Here is a 19,558-nt window from a genome sequence, read left to right on the forward strand (position 1 = left end):
AGGCCGTCGCGCCCCAGCTCAAGGTACTCCCCTCTCGGCCTCTCTCCCAGTGAGGATCCGAGAGGCGAACCAGTAGCCCCACCGGTAGCCAACCCGCCCCGCGGGAGCCCCCACTTCCCACCCGCGCGGGATGCTCGCACGCCCCGGGGGATCCTAAACTGGAAGTTAAAGCTGTAACTCCGAGCACTTACCCTCGGACGGTTTCCTTCCAGATGCAGAGGTGCACTAGTTTCCTGTTTCTGTCTTTAATCCTTTGTGCCACCCTGTCAGAAACACTCGGACTGGTTTTCTCAGTAAGTACGAATTCCACTGTTGCGGATCTTATCTAAGGGACAGCATCCATGTCTCATTGGGCAAGTAACAGTAAACCCTGTAGTGATACACACTCTGTTTAGACAGTGGGGTTGGACAAAATGCAGCACTCAAAAAAATTCTGGGTACCAAGCAGGTTTTTAGTGAAGAATTTTTGGCTTTTGCATGCTCTCTCCCTTGTAACAAATTCTAAGGGGGGGAAAGGGGGTCTTAGTTTATAGACCAAAATTGAATGGGTGCCCCATCTGACTCAGAAAAGGTGGTGTACAGAAGAACCTCTTAATAAAGAGGCTGTCACATAAACACAATCAATCAAAGGAAGCACTGTTGCTATTAAGGTGATTGTCAGGAGGATACTTGGGAGTATTAAGTAAAAATTTCTACCTCCCAAGCATGACTTACTTTCACTTAGATGGTGTGAAATCTTCACACCACATGGATATCATTAGCAAAGCTATTGATTCAGATGGGGAGTAAGCAAGAGTTCCCCATAAATATTTGCTTCAGTATTATTGGCTTTTTACATTATGGCTATTTTTTACAATATTTCTTAGTTTCAAGTCTTCAGAAGACACCTTCTGCTAAGAGGATGTCCACTGGGGTGCTGTTTGTGCTGTCTTCAGAAAGCACTGTGTAGTCCATGCAATAACGTACTTATATTTTTTTTCTTTAAGGCAAAAGAAAAAAGAGGTTGGACTTTGAATAGTGCTGGTTACCTACTTGGGCCACGTAAGTCAAGCACTCTTGGTTTGCATTATTTCATAATGCAGAAGTAGTTTTTTCTTGTACACCAATTTGCTGTAGTGCGCTGCTCACTCTTCTGATAAATACGGTGATCTTGTCTAAACTAAATTAGTTTCTTCAGTCTTGCAGGGACAATACTTGGTTAGATATTTGTTACATGCCTAATACAGAATCGACTTGTCTTGGACAATAACTGTTCTTTTCTAAAGCAGAGTTGTGCTTCAAGGCTTTATATCCAGAAGCATATCTGGTCAGTCTTTGTACTTCAGAGCTGTAATTTTCATATGACAAATACTTTCCCATTCCCCAAAGTGTTACAAAATCTTAGAGCATCTTAGATATCACATTTTGTCATTCTTCCCTTAACATTTGAGCACTTTGTCATGTATTTCAGATTTCATCTTTAAATCTTTGAAAATGGCTTTGCTACCTGTCTTTAATATTATACCACTACTGTGTTTTTTTTTTTTTTTCAATTAAAGCAAAACAAGTTAAAACAATAACATGAGTAGTCATGACTGTAAATATCAACAGTTCACTATGTGAAAAATACATAAAGAAAACATTGGCTTACAAAGGTGGAGAATCACAAATGTAGATTATAAGAAAAGTGAAAGGCACCACTAAACTGTCTCAAATATCTGTCCTTTCACCATTACTTCTGGTTAATTTAATAATGTCACCTATGTTGCTATACTTTCACTCTCAGTAATACATGACAGATACTATGACTCTCATAATTCTTTTTAACTAACCTTAAGGACACCTAAAAAAAAAAAATGGATTAATGCTTCTTAAATGTATAAACTGTCTCTCTAACTGTCTGGAAGCATATTTGCCCCGAAGCAGATCTACCAAATTGGCAAATATACTGTGGGGAAATATGCTTGTCAAAGTGCCATTTATCTAAGACTGGATAATAGGAGTCATCCTTTGTTGCAGGTCGTATTGAGCAGCTTTTACTGATAAAGGAAATGCCCATTGCAAGGGGGAGCGAAGAGGCACCAGGGGCATGTAAGATAGTTTACATGAATAACCTTCAAAAACTATCTGCAGTTTTCTTCTAAGCAAAGTCATCTGCAACGTTCTAAAAATAGAGGAATGAGTAGGGTTCCCCCAACTTCCCAAATTACACATGAATGTACAAACTTACATATTCTTTACAACTTCCTCTGAATTTATTAAGAGCTTCAGCAAGTACGTAGTACAGGACTGGGTCTGTAAATGTTATAAAACATAAGTATAAAATAAGAAGAAAAGTTATTTTATTGACATGTTAATTGCTTTGCCATTTTGTACATCAAAAGTGTCCATCATGATTTTTTTTTTTTAAATCCATGGAAAAAAAACAATGTAGCAAAGGTTATTGTTAAGTCAATTAACTCCTCTGATTTTTAATTTATTTATCAGATGCAGTAGATAACCACAGATCTTTTAACGACAAACATGGTTTCACTGGTAAACGTGAAATACAGCCTGATGAGGATATTAAAGCAGGTAATGAAATTCTGAAAACCAGGATTGTTGATTTGTTTTTTGTTGACTACCGACCTAGACACAAAACTGTTCCTGAACTCTAACAAAAGTCCTAATAAACAAATGAAAGGAAGAAAAATTAAATCTGGTCATTCAATGTGCTCTCTGTATCTGGTTTTCGTTTAAGATACCTTGGTGCCTACAGAGAAGTACCATGATCGTGTTGCTTTTAAGGTGTAATAGATCATATTACTTTGAATAAACCTAGCTCTTTTTCTTTTGTATGTTTAAATAAGTATTTCAAATGTCACCCTAGACACTCAAGAGTTACAGGGGTTTTTTTTCAGTGGAGAACCTACTTCCACAAACGCTGGTGTAAAAATAATGTCTTGCTCAGTCAGAAACAAAGTGAAAGGAGAGCATTTGTAATCTAACTGTGCAGCATGTAATCTTCCATGGCAGCACGTTTGCCCTTTGTGGATATACTATCAGCTCCATTATAGGAAAAGGATCTGTAAGAGTTATGGATCTCTTTTGCTGCACCTCCACCTCCACGATTACAAATAAACCTGACTAAACTTGTCTGGATGGGAGCTGAAAATGGTATAACTGCCTCTGCCATGAGCCTCATTGTAGATGCTTTTTTTCTCATCAAAAGTTTTCTTTGAAGCTGACGTTTATCATAGAGTTCAAATCCAAAGGAGATCTGAAAAATGGTAAGGTAGTCGGAATTCTTATTGTAATTGAAAATGAAGGCTTTTTTTAAGTGAAATTCTGCTGATTATTTACAAAGTATCTTAAAATGGTAACATATATACATATCGCTGTGAAAATTCATGCAAAGGACTGGTCTCTCTCCTTGAAGGAATACTTCCAAGTTTGCAAGCTTTCCAGATAACCTAGAAGAGCTTCTAATGGTTACATAACACTAGGTCAAAACAAACCAAACCAACCATAATCAGGAAAGATTTACATTCCAAGAGCATAACTGTTTCTTTACTGGAGTCTGTGAGCAATTTGCTCTATAAAATTAAGTTCAATAGAGTATATAGAAATACACAGATACAATATACTTAATTTGCTACAGAAAAGAAAAAAATTATCCAATAAATATCACACTGGTAATAAAATCTGGGTCAATACTATACTAATATAATAAAGACTGATCATTACAAAAATCCATAACAGGCTAGGTGGGAATAAAAATTACAGAAAACTTAAAATAATACTTAAGTACTAACAACATCTGGTATTCAATTTAAAGACTGGAAGACATGACTTTTAGATGCAGTTTTCTTAAATGCTGTCTCTCTACATAACAGAAGTGTCTGTGTCCCTAACAACTCCCCATTAGGACTTTTATTTGAGTTCAGTCTGCCTTCTAATCTTTATGTCATTAGAGACTTGAATCTTCTCTTCATCATGGAAAATTTTCCCCCAACATTCACCTGCTGCAAACTCATTTTTTTCAGACTGTTTTCTGAGATAAAACACATCCCCTATGATAATACCAAGGCACAGTATTTTCTGTGATGCAATAATGGACTGTGAGCCAGACAAGGCTACTCATCTGCTCTGTATGTAGAAAACCAAAAATCTTAGGGAAATTATCTGCAATTTGTTCTCTAATACAGAACAATTCTCCATCCTGTTGATAAAAAGCAAGATTATTTTTTTTTTTTTAAGTAGATACAGAAAGTGTACTTCTCAACACCCCAAAGTGCAATAACAAGCTCTCAAGAGACCTGGTTAAATTGGGACATTTAAAAAGCATCAAAAGGCCTACTTCCACAAGATCAAAAAGGACTACATTGTATTAGATGTGTATGCAAAACCCTACCTGAGCTTTTAGTAAAGTCCCAGGCCTAGCTTATATAGTGATATATGACGCTTATATGATGTGTTGGGAACAAAGTCAAATTACATGAAGAACTTTTGACTATTTTGCAAAGCTGATGAATTTGTTTGCTAGATTAACCTTTCCTTTCAGTTTCAAGCTAGTGGACACAAAGGAGAGAGTTGACAAAAGAGGATAACTGTCATCAGCAACAGAACTCATAAGGCCTTAATGACCATCACCATTAAGGTGTCATATCATCTATGCAGCAATAGCATACAAAGCTGGGCAATTTTGGTCCTGAGAATTACAGTTACCTACCTTAAAGTGGCTTTGCTCTTCCATGAAATGAAGTTTTCCACTAATAATTTTAAGGAAGAAGACATTTCAGATAGCTTTTTATCATAGTATTCATAAACTTAGCCACAACGTTGCATCTTTATTTCATGTTAACATTAAGTGACAATCAACTTGTTTTATAGGAAATCTTGGGAGACCACTGGCTGATGAAAACATTGTGCGCACAATAATTGAATTTTTGACTTACCTGCATCTTAAAGGTTAGTGAATACTTTATCAGTCTTTCACACTTTCTGGTGTGGAACCTACTGGGAAGTTATGACTATACTTGATTGTACAAGTCTGCTACAGAGTTGAGTGTGCAAGACGTTGAACAGCATCTCTGGTGGTGTGGAAGAACTGCCAATTCCATTTTAGTGCACTTAAGAATAGGCCTGATTTAGAGAGTGAAGGTAGTTCTGCCAAACTGCAGGTCAATGAATATCCAAAATAGCAGGGTTCTAATACCATTTGATTACTTTGGGCACTGTGAAAATTAATAACAGCTACTACTAAAATGGTATGGACCCAGCTTTTAGAACAGCTGAAAAATTCGAGTCCTATTACATGGGAGGTAGTATGAAGCAATTCAGTAGCAAATTAAATAAGACCTTAGTTTAATGCCAAGAACAGTTGAAGTTCTGAAATGCTTGTTAGTTACAAAAGAAATACATCTGCTGTTCTGGGTGTATTCTACAATAAAGTCACATCATAGAATTGCAATATGAATGTTGGCAAACAGCTCAAAATGTTGCTAGTAAAAATTCAGTGGAGTCTTAAAATCGACAAGAATTCTAAACCTGAGCTTGTACCTGATTTTATAAAAATCGTAACTTTATTATAGCATTAGGTGAAGAGGAAAGCTGCTTCTGAGTTTTCATTAGTCTTGCTTTTATTTGTTAAAAAAAAAACCAAACCACAATTCTGAGCTTTTAAAAACATCTTCAGCTCTTTTTAAACAGTGTACAAAATGATCAAAAATGTAATGTGAAGAAAACAACAGGAAGGAAAAAGTTATTTTTACCGCAAATGTTTGAGTAATTCTGTCTTGGAAACCAGACAGTTCAATAAATCTGTAACTTTTATATTCTTACCTTTGTATAAAACAAATTATAAGCAATTCTGTGGCAAGTTTATGCAGTGAAATAGTAACAAAGAGCGGTGTGTTATGTTTGTATTTTCATTTCATTATTAAAAGACTTTTGAGAGATCTGTTCATTTCCTGTATGTCTAGGAGAAAAAATTCTAGACCTTTTCGGCATAATTTTCTAAATTACTTGTATCCCACCCAAAAAAAAATAATTCTCACTACTGAAAATATCAGTCCAGCGCTTATTGAATCAACTTTGCATTTGAAACAAAAGGGTAGTACTAAGGGCCTCAGATAATTCCAATATTTATTTAAAGCAGATTATTAGCATTTATATTTACCGTGGACCAAATAGCAGCTTGCTTGTTGTGCCGCTCTGAAGGAGCCCAGAACACTCCTCTGCCTTGCTGTGTGAGCCTAGGAAATAAAACCAATAACTGGACACAACAGCAAGGGTGTGAAGCACGTTGACTTCAAGCATGTGCTCTCTGAGTAGGCTAAGAGGTGCTAAGTTGGGCAAGAAAATAAAATGCATCACATAGAAATACAAATTACTCCTTTTCTGGAATGAATGAGCAAAAAAGGGCTATATTTTAACTCAAAGTAACTATCCCTTGTTTAGGGTAGTGATGATAAACAATTTTTATTCAGAAAAGATGGTTTTATTATTGTCTGCCCTTGTAAGAAAAGGAATATCCAGATGATATAAAGTGGGTAGTCCCTGAGATTGTTCTTGTTCCCATGTTTCAAAAGCCACAGAATGTTATCATAGTATCCCTTAACCATATTGATTGGCAAGACCTAGTACAAACTTTTGCACAAAATCAGAACTGTAGATTTAGGAGATGAAAAACATACTTTTTTATGGTAGAGACACTTTTTTGCTTGAATGAAAATTTACTACATTATATATGTTGGATTAGATACACTCATTTGAGAGGAGGGGAAAACTTCCACTCATGAAATTCAGATTCAAGGAATACTTACTCAGATTAGATGTAATTTTTATCTGCAAGATAAAACAAATATTTTAACTGCTAAAAAGTATCTTGGTGGTATCTAGAAGTGGCCTTCAGTTCTTTCTCTTGAAAATTGTCCCCTCCAGCTTTAAAGGCTTCCTCTATAAATCAAGCTGTAGGGTGGTAGCCATAACTGAATAATGTTAAAACTTTTGAGATGCTGGGATTCAGCAGTATCAGCTGACAGAATAAAACTGACATAATTGTCATTCTGTCACTGCTGTTTCTGAAAAGTTGAAATTTTAGCATGAAGATATTAACATTCAAGAGAAAAAAAAAAACCATTGGTTTATAAATTAAAATATTAAAGGCTCAAGGATTTGCCTCTTATAGTTGAGAAAAGAAAAATATAAAAATGTATGTTATCGAAATTGGACTTCATAATTTAATTGCTAAATTAATAAGCATGCTTACATATGTGTTAATTCTTTCTTTTTTTTTCTTTTTTTCAGAGGTGGGAGTACTTGACAAAATACCTTCACCAGAAGAAACAAACCAGTCTTGAAGAATGCATTTTTACTTTATTGTTGTGTAGATTTAGATTGAACTCTAAACAAAAGATCCAAATGACCTGAAGATGAGTATTGTTTGCATTAATCTGATAAATGGATTCTGCCCTCTGTTTGTATTATTTTGTTTGCTTTTTTTTTTCCTTCTCCTGTGATGTCACAGTGTAAAATTTTGCCTTTGTAAAATTTTCCTGTAGGCGAATGATAAAATAAAAATAAAGAGCAACTACATTGTTTCATTTAAAAATCAAACAGATACCAGCACACAATATCCAAAGCCCAGGTTACATAGGTAAGATTATCCTGCCTGTATACTCTTCAAAATTACAGTAAAATAAAACATAAATACTACATATTGGGTACTTAAGCTAAGTAAGAAAAAGAACAGTGAATTCAAACTGCTGCCATACAGAGTCAAATTTTTAAGTCACAGATCTGCCTGTACTTTTACACTTTATGGAAACCTTACTTCCTGATTATATTTTCATAGACATGAAATAAATTAACATTCATTTTAAATTCCATATTATTCATCTATAATACAGCAGCCTGTTGACAAAAGCAAACCTTCACCCACTACAAATTTAACTATTCTGTATGGATGGTAGAAATACACAAATCCTAGCTGTAGGATTCCTATTCCTAGGTTGTCAAGTTTACTGGAACTGTATTCTTTAATGAAGAAACTCTCCTGTCCACTCTAAAATTAAAAAAAAAAAAAAAAAAAAAAGAACAAGCAAACATTTTATTTTATGATGCACTTTAGTTTGAGGCCAGAAAAGCACTTGAATACATGCTAATCCATGTGAAAGAGCTTTGATGTTCTGAGACCAGAACGCTAGGGCAGGACACAGCAGACGAGGAAAGGTCTGAGAGAACACAGAACCTCAGGAAGGTTTTTCACACTCAGATGACTTCCACTCTGCACAGTGCAACGAGATCTCATCCTTTCAAAACGCCGCCGTGCACGAGAGTGCACAGACGGGCAGGAATTTTGCAGAACATTATCACATAATCTGGTTTTCACTTCTAGCACCGCAGAGTATATATTCTAGATGCCAGACCACTAGTGTCTACCTTGAACCCACAGGGGTAGCTAACTCACGCTGTCAATCAGCCTGTGCTCTTCCTCTGATAAATACTGAGCCTCTCATCTACTGTCTGTTGTGCACTTTCCACAGTGTACAAACAACACTTTTTATCAGATCCAACGAGCTTGTGAGCAATCCCTGCAGACAATGGTTTACTGTTCTATCGTTTTAGAAAGAGTAATAAAAATGTATACTCTCTTAGTATACATGCTGCTACTTCAATATTATTTGGTAAATTCCAAAAATGCATGAGGGAAGAAAAAAAAGAAAGGAACAGAGTGAAATTTAATGTCTATACATTAGTATAGTTCAGTAATTCCAAACTCTCCACTGCAGAACAAAAAAAGCTATAAAGAAAAGTGGCTAATATCTTTCAGTAGTAACGTCTACATTTCCCATCATAAACTTGAAGCAGAGCTCACTAAAATCAAGATGCTTTCTTTTCATTGACTTCTATGGTCCTTAGTTCATTGACTGCTAAGAACCAGTGTTCACTTGCAGAATTCAATAACAAGCCATCTTTCTATGGCAAAGCATCTGAATTTATGATAAAATCAAAAGACACTAATCTTAGCATTGAATTCCTTTTCTTTTTAAATAGGATAAGAAATTGAGTTTAAAATAAAAAAAAAGTCATTACTTAAATCAAATTAGCATACTGTCAGCTCATTAAAGTTGGAATGGTCTTGTTAGAAATGTTTATCTGAAATTCTGAAATTTGAGATTATTTGAAATAGTGAAAAACTCATAGGATCAAGTTCTTTGGAATATTTACATCACTGTCTAAACAGAGGGGCCCACAGGTTCTTAGTCATTGTGCTGCACTGCTATATTCATGCACTATAAAACCCACAAAGGATTATTTATAATCTAATAAACAAAAGCAGTTCATGTACCGTCACTTAATAATTACTGCATTCAAACACATATTGGTAATATTCCAAAATACAGAGAGAGGTAAAATTTTCATACTGTTTCTTTACCCTTTACGGCTCTTATCTTTGGAAAAACAAAGGAGAAAAAAAAATAAAAGGGCATTCCTCTGGATCAATTTCTGTTACATTATTGTTTTAATAACATTCTTATTTTATTTAAGAGACGATTTACATAGTTACACCTCAGACTTAAATTCTGCAAATATTTGGAAGGACATCTGCATAATCAGCCTCTCAGACAAACATTCTGATAAAAGATGGCCTTTAAACTACATTTTAAAAGCAATTCGTTTCAACCGGGCAAAGATACAATAAACAGATGCACCAAGTTTCAGTAGAAAATTTAAAAAAAAAAATCATTTCATGTATTTGTTCATTTGCTTATGTTGCAGCCCATTTTTGTGTAGCATCAGATCAAACACATACCGGCACTAAAGACAAAAGCCAAGTCTAAAAAATGACTAAAACTTTCTCGTAATGTTCGCCAGTGCTGTGATGTTACCCAGCATGCAAGCTTGACTCTGACACTGAACAGAAGGCTTGCATGATGCTGGATGACTGGACAATAAAATGGCAGATGAAATTAAATGCTGATGCAAGAAAAGTAATATACACAGAGAAAAACAGCTCTAATTTTGCATACACATAATGATGGTCTAAATTATCTCCGGAAAAATAGCTTAGGCTCATTGTACACAGTCCTCTGAAAAATGTCATTTTAGACCTCAGCAGCTGTTAGAAAGGCAAATGGAATGTTAGGAATTATAATGAAAGTAGCCAAAACCAAACCAGACATCATTATGCCACCATTCCCAACTTTGACATCAGCTGTAGTTCTGATCAGCTTATAGAAAATAAAAAAAAACAAACAAGAAAAAAAGCACTGTAGAACGAGAAAGCTAGAGAACAGTGACCAATATCTTCATCGACACAGAACAACTTTTATACACAGAGAGACTATATAGACTGTGAGTTTAGTTAGAGACTACTAAGGAGAGAGAGATGACAGTCTTAAATATCATGATAGAAGTACTGAATGAATTCAATTCTTCAAACCTAGGATTTAAAGATTACTGGATAAAATGATCAAGTAATATTTTTAAGCCCCACCCCAGGAAAAAAGTCTTTTCCATACATCTCATGATGCAGTTGTGGTCCTGACAGGCACAGGATATTGTGAAGACCATAGGTTCTGAAAGGAAACAGTTCTATTCATATGGAAGAAAAGTCTTTCAAGGGCCAAATGAAATGACTGCCTCAAAAAGTCTAATTAAATTGTTTCTTAGAACACATTACAGATGTGTGCATAGAGCTATAAAACAACCTGTAGGCTCTGATACATAAATCAGAGATTAATTAAACAGGGTTTCTTCATCTGCACAGCATCTGATGCCAGTTTACAAAAGAAACTTGGAAATTACACATTTTTGGCTAAAAAATCTGCAGAAATTAATACTATCTATAACCACAAAGGTATAATTTTTTTACAGTGCGTCACTTGTCAGGTAGTCTCACTAAGACTTGTTTAAATGCAGACCAGTTCAGCGTAAAAGAGGGCAGAGCTGACAGAAAACCTGCCTATTCGCCTTCGGAAGTCATTAGGCAGCTGACTGGGTATGCAGGTTTCCCACCTGCCTACTTGTGTAAAGGTCAGACTGCAAAATTAGCATAGAAAAATTAGCTAAGATTCAGAATAGTGAGGATGTTTTAGAGGGTTTGATACTGGGTTTGCCATAATTCTGCTTTCAAGCTTAATGCTACAGTTGAAACCAAACTACAGCTCTTTTTGCCTGAGTAGCACAGTTACTTCTTAAGATAACAGAGAAGCTTGGTGTGAGTTAGTTTACAACAGCTTCTAACGATTTCTTAGCTATTCTTTTGCCTTTCAAACAATATGAGGAGATTGGAGGTAGTATGTGAAACACCACATTAACAGCTCACAGAAAAAGTGATGAAAGTATTTTTACATGATTTCAGAATATGTGACACAAAAAAGCAACAAGTTAGAAATGGGCACCAGAAAGTACAATAATTCTTCAGCTCATAAATTTGTTGGACAGGAAAGAAATGCAAGAGGTCACCTAAATTATTCTCTAGTTCACAGCTGTGAGAAAACAGCTGGATGGAAAGTGGATTTTATTAAAAGCAAATGCACTTATACTTTTGCCTAATAAGGGGGTGCAGTAAGCGGATGGAAAGTACGTACGGTCGGAGGTTGTGTATCGAACCCCAACCCAGGGTCTCGCCGTCAGGAAAAAGGGAGCTTACAAGCCTTCATCCTTACAACCCTCTACGCTATTTTGCTTGTGCAAATAATGCTTGAGCAATTGTATATGCTGAAACAGGATGTTAAGTAAAGAATAAGAGACCCCATCAGGACCTCCTGCCGCCTGTTGCAGTTGGAAGAAGCTAATTCAACAACTTAGAAGCATCTGCGCCTGCGTTGCCAGAAGAAGTGAAAAGGGAAACTCTGAGGAAGATCTTGAGCCTTCACCACGACGACCCCCAGGGACCTCACTGAGCATGCATCATCACCATACATCAGCCACCAGAGGGAAGACTAAAAAAAGCTCCAAGAATGGAATATTCCAAGAATATTCCGGCCTGGCCTTGCTGCTACAGGCACCCGGCTGCCCCGGCCATCTGCCTGGCTGGAGCTCCCACCCGGGCCCGGGGAAAACCAACCCTACCCTAGCCCAGCCAGGACAGCACCTCCACCATCCCTCCAAGAGAGGAGTCAGCGAGTGCTTCACTCTCCTGTACTATTAGAAAGCATTTCCTGATATAGAACTGAAATTTTCTTTCTGCATTTTCTACCAAGCACTTATTTTATTGACCATGGACGTGGTAATAGTTTTTCCCTTTACCATTACTAAACCAGTAGGTTTCAAGGTGGTTACTATCCCTTCTCTCACAATGTTTTTGGATTCTTTTCCTAAAGGTAAACAAACACAACTTGCCAAACTTTGAGGGAAATACGGTAAGAGTTTCTCGAAGAAAAGGTTCACGTATTTGTAGCATTAAGGTTTATAGATTTTTTTTTTCATCTAAAAAAGTGGTTTAGATTTTTAACCAATATACATAATATACTAACATTTTTTGTTCTTATTTTTTCCTCTGGTTCTCTACTTTTTGTGCATCCAGGTGAAAGCAAAGGATAACCATAAAGCAGAGAAGGCTGCCAATTTAGAAGACAGCAATATACTAAAGTCCTATTCTTCGGAGTGCAGTAAGAGCCGGCCTAAATGGCCACAAGGTGGTAATAGCACTCTTCACGAAAAAGCTCAACCATGTTTAACAGAACAGGTTTAAATCAATATAAATGTCTGATTTAGCCAGAACTGTACTTACCAAGAACTGCAGCAGTTTTAGAAACTCTGTGCTGGTTAACAGGGATAAATGCAGTGGTTAAGTGATGCATACCTCCTCTGAACTGTTATTTTTAAAATGTCCTTGTTTTACAATGACAAAAATTAAGAACATACTGGAGTAAAGTCAGGTAATAAAACCCAAAAGAGTTTTGTGCAGTGTTAGTCTAGATGCTTTACCAGTGTTTTAGTGAGAAATAATGGGAAAAAACCACTTAAGTTTAATACTACGGATAGAAGATTAAAGTATAGTTCCCTTTGGAAAACAATCTTGTCAAGAAGTAATAAGGCAGCTTCCAAAGTACATCTTTCTGTTAGAACTATCTAGAGTAAACTCTGTTCCTGACTGTAAGGCTTCATTCTAGTTGATAGTGCAACTTATCCAAAGAAAAGAGAAAGTAATTGTTGTTATTTATTATTAAAATATTAAATATTAATTAAAATAATATTTTAATCTTAAAATAAAATCTTATTATAAGTTCTCATTGAGTGAGATCATTAACACAGTTACTTTGTCTCATCTGAGGAAGACTCAATCCATCAATTTTGCATCTATTGTATTTTCCCATCCTAGCAAGATAATATTAAGTAATAGCCTTTGATTCAAGCCTGCTGCTTATGTCACCTGCCAAGTGGAAGGGCAAAGGAGAGCAAAGCCTGAACAGTAATTTCATTCTGAAAAAAATAGTCATACTTTGTAATATTGCTATGTCTTGATGGGATAATAGTTCTTACAAATCTTTGGGATGCTACCATTAGTTTTGTTGGCTCTACAGCTCTGTTTGAAGTTCTGGGTCCTGAAGGCACATAACAATGCAAGGATTTCATCCTTTTATAACAGAAGATGCTTAAACTTGTGTAATCTTAATGGTCACAAGAAAAGAAGCCCCATGTGTTCAGAAATGCTAGAAAAAAAAATCCAGTATAATTTTTTTATTATTATTTTAAGGAAAATGTACTCATTTAGAGAATCAAAAATTTTGATACTTGGGTTTGGAGACAGTTGATCAGTGCCAGAAGTACGTAAATTATCTGATCATTCAGATAAATCAGCAGAAATGTGTTTCAAAAGCATTGTGTGGAATCCAAAGAACACATTGGTGTTAAAGCTTTTTTTAAAAAAAAAATTCTAAAAGACAGAGGTGTGCTATATTCATGCAAAATAAAGGTTATGACATATGCAAAGTGGCAGTTTGTTTCTAACCATGCAGCTCAGCAATTATTATGTGAGGAAACACTCTTACTCTTATTAATAACAAAACCTTATTAGGTTTTACTGACTGTAAGCTGATACTTGCAAAACAGTATTGCAACTTAAAATTTATTTCAGATCAAGGGACGCAACCATGTGAGAATTTGGATCTGTAATTCTCCTATTCCACTCAAACACTGCTAGCCATGTCAGACTTCACAGCATACAGTGCTCTGCACAGGCTGACCTGTGTGAAACAAAAGGAAAATTATGTATTTACATTTTACCAAAGTGAATCATTAATCACTTCTGAGTCTGGACTTGGAAATCATCTCCTGTAAAATCAAGGCACCATTTGCACAATTAGACACTATCTCCACAAAAAGTATCAGAACCCTTGACCAAATGAAGTAGAATGGTTGCTTCAGTTGTCTGTGATAATTAGATTATTGAATCATGTGAGTAATATTTCACTTCATCTTCTAGCTATCTAATTCATGGTTAATGAGTGCTCTTCACACCCTCTTCATCATAAACACTCAACTCATAAATCACTCCCTATTCATGTGGGAGTTCAGTCTGAAAAAACAGAATATGTAACGATGTGATTTTGATGCTTGTGGAGAAGAAAAGAAAATAAATCACACTACCCTGCCTAACAGCAATTTCCTTTTGTCTTGGTACAAAGAGATTCTCATTTAAGTATATAACAGGAGGGCATTCTTCTACTGTCTACTTTTCTACTTTTTTTCCTGTTCTTAAAAAGAGCTCACATATGCTGTTTCTCTTCAATCATATTTTCTTTCTTAAGATTAATTCTTCTGTAGATTTGTTGTTTCCCTTCTTCTGACCTTATTGACTGTTTTAAAGCTATTGGTTTTAACCACTCTAGGATTTACAATACCTTTTCCTGTAAAAGAGGTAACAATGCCTCTAAGCAGCTAAATGGGAAGAACCTACATTATCTGTGGGGTGTCCAACAACTGGACTTGAACTCCACGACTGATTCTCAGAACAACAGCCTCACCAGAGCCAGCTGCACCGAGAATAAACAGCTTTTAGATAGGTCAAGGCAGACTGAGACATCAGTACTGGGCAATGGGCATGCAGAATTGCATAGCAAGGTTAAAGGATTTACTTTCAGGAATAGCAGAAAACACAAACCTCTTAGTCCATCAAGTTTAGTCCTTTGCTGTTGTTGGCAACCACCTATACAGACCCTTTCCTATATAGCAAAGTATCAGATGCTTGTTAGTAAGATTTTTTTTTTTTCTTAGGATATGGAAACACTGTCAGGGTAGGTAAAATAGTCAGTCTTATGCTGCAAGCTACTCACTTTCCAACAGCTCTGTGACAGGGAGCAGCAAGGGCAGGCAAAGCCTCAGGGAAAATCAAGTGGAAGTTGAGGGTGACAAGAAGGCAGGTAGAGGCAGTGGCCACACTGGAAAGGGCAGTCCCACAGTATCTGAAAAAGAAGGGCAAAGCAGTTATGCATGCAGCAAAAGGCCATTCTTGCTACTTCATTAGTTCCTTAAGTGGCCAAATTCTTAAAAAGAATTGTTCAAGAAGCAAGAAAAAAAGCCATGTAATTGAAAAACAGACAAATAGCACTAGCATGTAGAGATGATTACAGCAGCTGCAGTGACAGACTTAAAAACTAGCAAAAAACAGAAGAGCCAAAAAGAGAAGGTACATCTGTGTTTACTGAGAAGAACAGAGAAAAGTATAGTCCATGGCTAAATGGAAAAGAAGAGACAGTTAATGCAGAGTGAACCATGGGCTCTCCTACCTTCCAGGATTTGTCAGCCTTGAAACAAAAAAAAATTAAATATATATTTATTGCCAATCCAAATAAAAAGTTATTGTTGACAGAACACATTGAGTGCCTCTCTCCTCAGTCTTTTATAACTGATGAACACATAGCTAATGCACACAGCTTAGACAAAGAACAGAAGAGATCTGTTAGGGCTGACAAAAAAAAAAAGCGCTTGATTTTTCAAAGGCCTTACCTGTTTCTAGTTACAAGCTGTGGACAAAACAAAGGCTGTTCAATGTGAAAAATCAGACCTCAAATTTTCTGCAGTGATGGTCTCCAGATTTCAACACTTTTCTCTGTCTGACAGTTGGAAATAAAGCAAAGTGAAACAGTTCCCTTGTCTCGTTATTTCAGAGCTGAGCATCCCTTACTTTGCTAATACACATGTAACAAACAGCCACCAATAGCCTGAACTTTCAAAAAGAAGTTTGTAAAGCCCTAAGGAGGGAATTTCCCAGCTTCATGAGCATTTGATTAGTCCTCTGGAACCAAGATCCTTTAATATGTATTTATTTACTCACACCAATACTGTTCCTTGAAATGTAATCTTTATCCTTCCCCCAGCAACTGATGTGCTAAGAACACATTAATATGCAGGTGTTTTTTGTTCTTAAGACCTTTTGGGATTATTATATGGAAAAGAATGGAGGAAGGGACAGACAAAAAAAAATATCTCTGTGGTGCTGTGGTCATCTCTGATGTGCTTATCACTGCTTAAAGCTATGTGGGGCTGGTCACCTCATTTATCAAAGGAAACAGTGGAGGCAGAACAGATACTGAGAAGATCAAATATGGAATAGATTCCATATTTTTTTATTATACTAAAAAAACAGAAGAAAGACAAGTGCTTGTGTATAATGATTGAGTAGGATGGGAAGGAGAATAGGGAGATAATGGGAAAACCCCGTGGGCTGAGATAAGGAGAACTTAATACGACAATGCAAGAGGAGAAGAAACAACAATAACAGTAACAGTAATGAAACAATTATAAAGTGAGTGATATAAAAGCCACCAAACTACCGGGCCCTGCACATGCCCACATGACCTGCCCGGCCTGTCCATGCACAGCAGGCATGACATCCCACGGGCTGATTCCTTGTCTGTCCTGGCTGTAGCCTTTTCCCAGCTGGTGAAAATTAACTCAATCCTAGCCAAGCCAGGACAGTCCGACAGTAAAACGCAACTGAGTAGGCAGCCTCTCTATAAACGTGTTTGAAAACAAGACATTTGAACTACTAAGGTACTCCAAGAACAGAGAATAGTACACCCACCCAGTATCTTTGGATATTCAGGTGGCATTTGCTCTAGAGGCTGTGACCTACATGTGACCTGCTCGTGACTTTGAGGATCTATGTACACTGTCTTGGGAGCAATTTAAGAGTGACTGATGACCCAGCGGTTGCTATAATGCTCTCTGGTATGTAATTTCTGAAGTCAGCCTTGCCTAAGATGTTTTTTTCTAGGCTGAGACATTACTAGAATGATCATGGAGGGGTCTGACTTGAAATTAAAATGTTTTTGAGCTGCATACCAAATAGGCTCAAGGTTAATTTAACCAGTCACATGATTATTCTTCAAAGTAGGATAATCTTTGGCCAGCACTGAGATGTCATTAAGGGCATATTCCAGTTGCCTCTCTCTCACTGGAACACTAAAAGGCAAAGACATGTAGCAAATGACTCTTCCACAGCGATTCCAGGTGTCAGACTAGATTTATGGAATGGTAACAAGCTATATCTTCACCACACTTTTGAACCTGTGCTGGCAAAAAAATAGTGCATGTCAACAGCAAGTAATCCATAATCAAAGGACCAAAGGAGATGGATCAAAAACTACTTTTACTTTCCTAGTTCATCTAGCTTGCATTAGATTTGCAGCTGAACCCCAGCATCGGGCCCACTGAAAAAAAACAGTAAAGGCCTTAATGTAAAACCTTGTCATACTGATGTCTTGGATAAAAAGGACCATGCTTGAAGAAATACAACCGTATGGAATTTTCCAGCAATATTAGCACTACTAGAGAAACTATTTCTGTTAGGGTTACAAATTGGTTTGCTATTACTTCAGTAACTTTTTTTGAGGTTCCTCTGAAAAATTTCCCTATAGACTTGAAGTCTGTAAATAAGAAAAAGCAATTAAAATAAAACACCAAAAAGCCACCACCACCATCAACAAAGGATTCTGTAAGCCAAATTTGTGTCAGTGCTTCAAAAATAGCAAGGAATTAAAGATTTCAGATGTAAACCAACCATGTTAATTAATGGGCTCAAGTTGCACCAGGGGAGGTTGGATCGGACGTTCGGAAAAATTTCTTTACTGAAAGAATAGTGAGGCATTGGCCCAGGCTGCCCAGGGAGGTGGTGGAGTCACCATACCTGAAGAAGTTCAAAAAACGTGTAGATGTGGCATCTGGGGACATGGTCATGGTAGTGTTGGGTGATGGCTGGACTCGATGATCTCATAGGTCTTTTCCAACCTTTATGATTCCTTGACTGAATTTTACCTGCACCTTTTCCTACTACCTAAGATCATTGGTTATTTCTGAAGAACCATACCTTTTTTCCTACAATCAAATAGCACCAGTAAATATGCTTTTTTTACATATTAATTTACAGTGATTTTATAAGAGAATCCATGTGGTCAAAATTTTTTGCTTCTCTTTACAAGCCTGATGATGATGAATTACTTCTCTATTGTCATAAAATAGCCATATGACAAAAGAAATCACATGCTCACTACCTTCCTCCAAAGAATCTGCAGCTTAAGATTTCTGTGAAGTTTATATGACTCTTACCTTGCAATGAGATTATCTAAACTGCAGACTTTCCTCTCACCTACGCTTTCTAGCCAAAGAATTGCTTGTTTTCACACCCCTAGCTGTAAACAGCTCATGATGCCTCCTACTCTGCTGCAAGGAACTACCTCAGATAGTCACAAATTAAATCAACTCAGGAATAAAATCATAGATTAAACACCAGACCACTCATAGCTAGGTACCATAATTGTGATTCTTTTCCCAGCCTACATTAGTCATAAGATGACCTCATACAAATAGTTACCTTGTTCTCATCTGCATTCTAAATACTGTCTGCTGTTTCATTAAGGGTGTGGGTGTGGCATTTGCCTGCCAGAGCCCCAAGGTCTTGCACTGAGCAGTTTTACGAAGTATGTCTGAGAATTCTACCTCAGAGCCCCAGCTAAGGGGGCTTGTGTCTGTCTCAGAGCCTCAGACAGGGACTTGCAATCAGACAGCGTAAAAGTTAAAACTAGTAGATTTATTAAACTGGGTAGATTTAGATTAGACATTAGGAGGTTCTTTACTTTAAGGGTGGTGAAACAATGGAAGAGGCTGCCCAAAGAAGTGGTGGAGACCCCATCCCTGGAGAGAATTAAGGTCTTGATGGATCTCTGAGCAACCTGCTCTAGTTGCGGATGTCCCTGCTTGCTGCAGGGGTGTTGGACTAAAGGACTTTTTGAGGTCCCTTCCAACCCAAAGCATTCTATGATTCTGTGATTATATTCTTTTAAAGCGACAGATACAATAGGTTTAGAATCACTGTAGATAAACGCACTCACTGCAAAAGTATAGTCAATGTCCAGTTAGTAATTCCTGGGTACGTCTGACGCACTCGAAGACACAAATCTGTGTGACAGTGCTAATAAATAATAGTAATGCTAGGAAAAGGTATATCATATATTAAAGACACAATTCTTCCCAAGAAGGTGTCTGTGGCTTGGCTGCAGGAAGAGAAGTACAGCCTGCCAACCATCTTTGCTAGCCTTTTAATCCTTTCCTCCCTAGAGGTGTACACCTTTTGTGATTTTTATAT

The 19,558-nt window shown here is 36.8% G+C and overlaps 1 protein-coding gene across 2 annotated transcripts; it reads left to right on the forward strand.

Annotated features, from left to right (window-relative positions):
• Positions 1–9: 9 nt before the first annotated feature.
• GAL (galanin/GMAP prepropeptide) lies at positions 10–7,554 on the forward strand. 2 transcript variants are annotated; one of them, XM_008946342.1, is made up of 7 exons: positions 10–23; positions 213–293; positions 987–1,041; positions 1,999–2,070; positions 2,467–2,553; positions 4,852–4,929; positions 7,270–7,554. In XM_008946342.1, the coding sequence occupies exons 2-7, from the start codon at positions 213–215 to the stop codon at positions 7,320–7,322; spliced, it is 426 nt and encodes a 141-aa protein (XP_008944590.1). In that variant the 5' UTR covers positions 10–23; the 3' UTR covers positions 7,323–7,554. The 2 variants fall into 2 exon arrangements, with proteins under 2 accessions (XP_008944590.1, XP_008944591.1); XM_008946343.1 differs by lacking the exon at positions 1,999–2,070 and having other exon boundaries at positions 7,270–7,553.
• The last annotated feature ends 12,004 nt before the right edge of the window (positions 7,555–19,558 follow it).

The sequence above is a fragment of the Merops nubicus genome, unplaced genomic scaffold (genome assembly GCF_000691845.1).
Source record: "Merops nubicus isolate BGI_N331 unplaced genomic scaffold, ASM69184v1 scaffold4468, whole genome shotgun sequence".
In the NCBI taxonomy this organism is placed as follows: Eukaryota; Metazoa; Chordata; class Aves; order Coraciiformes; family Meropidae; genus Merops; species Merops nubicus.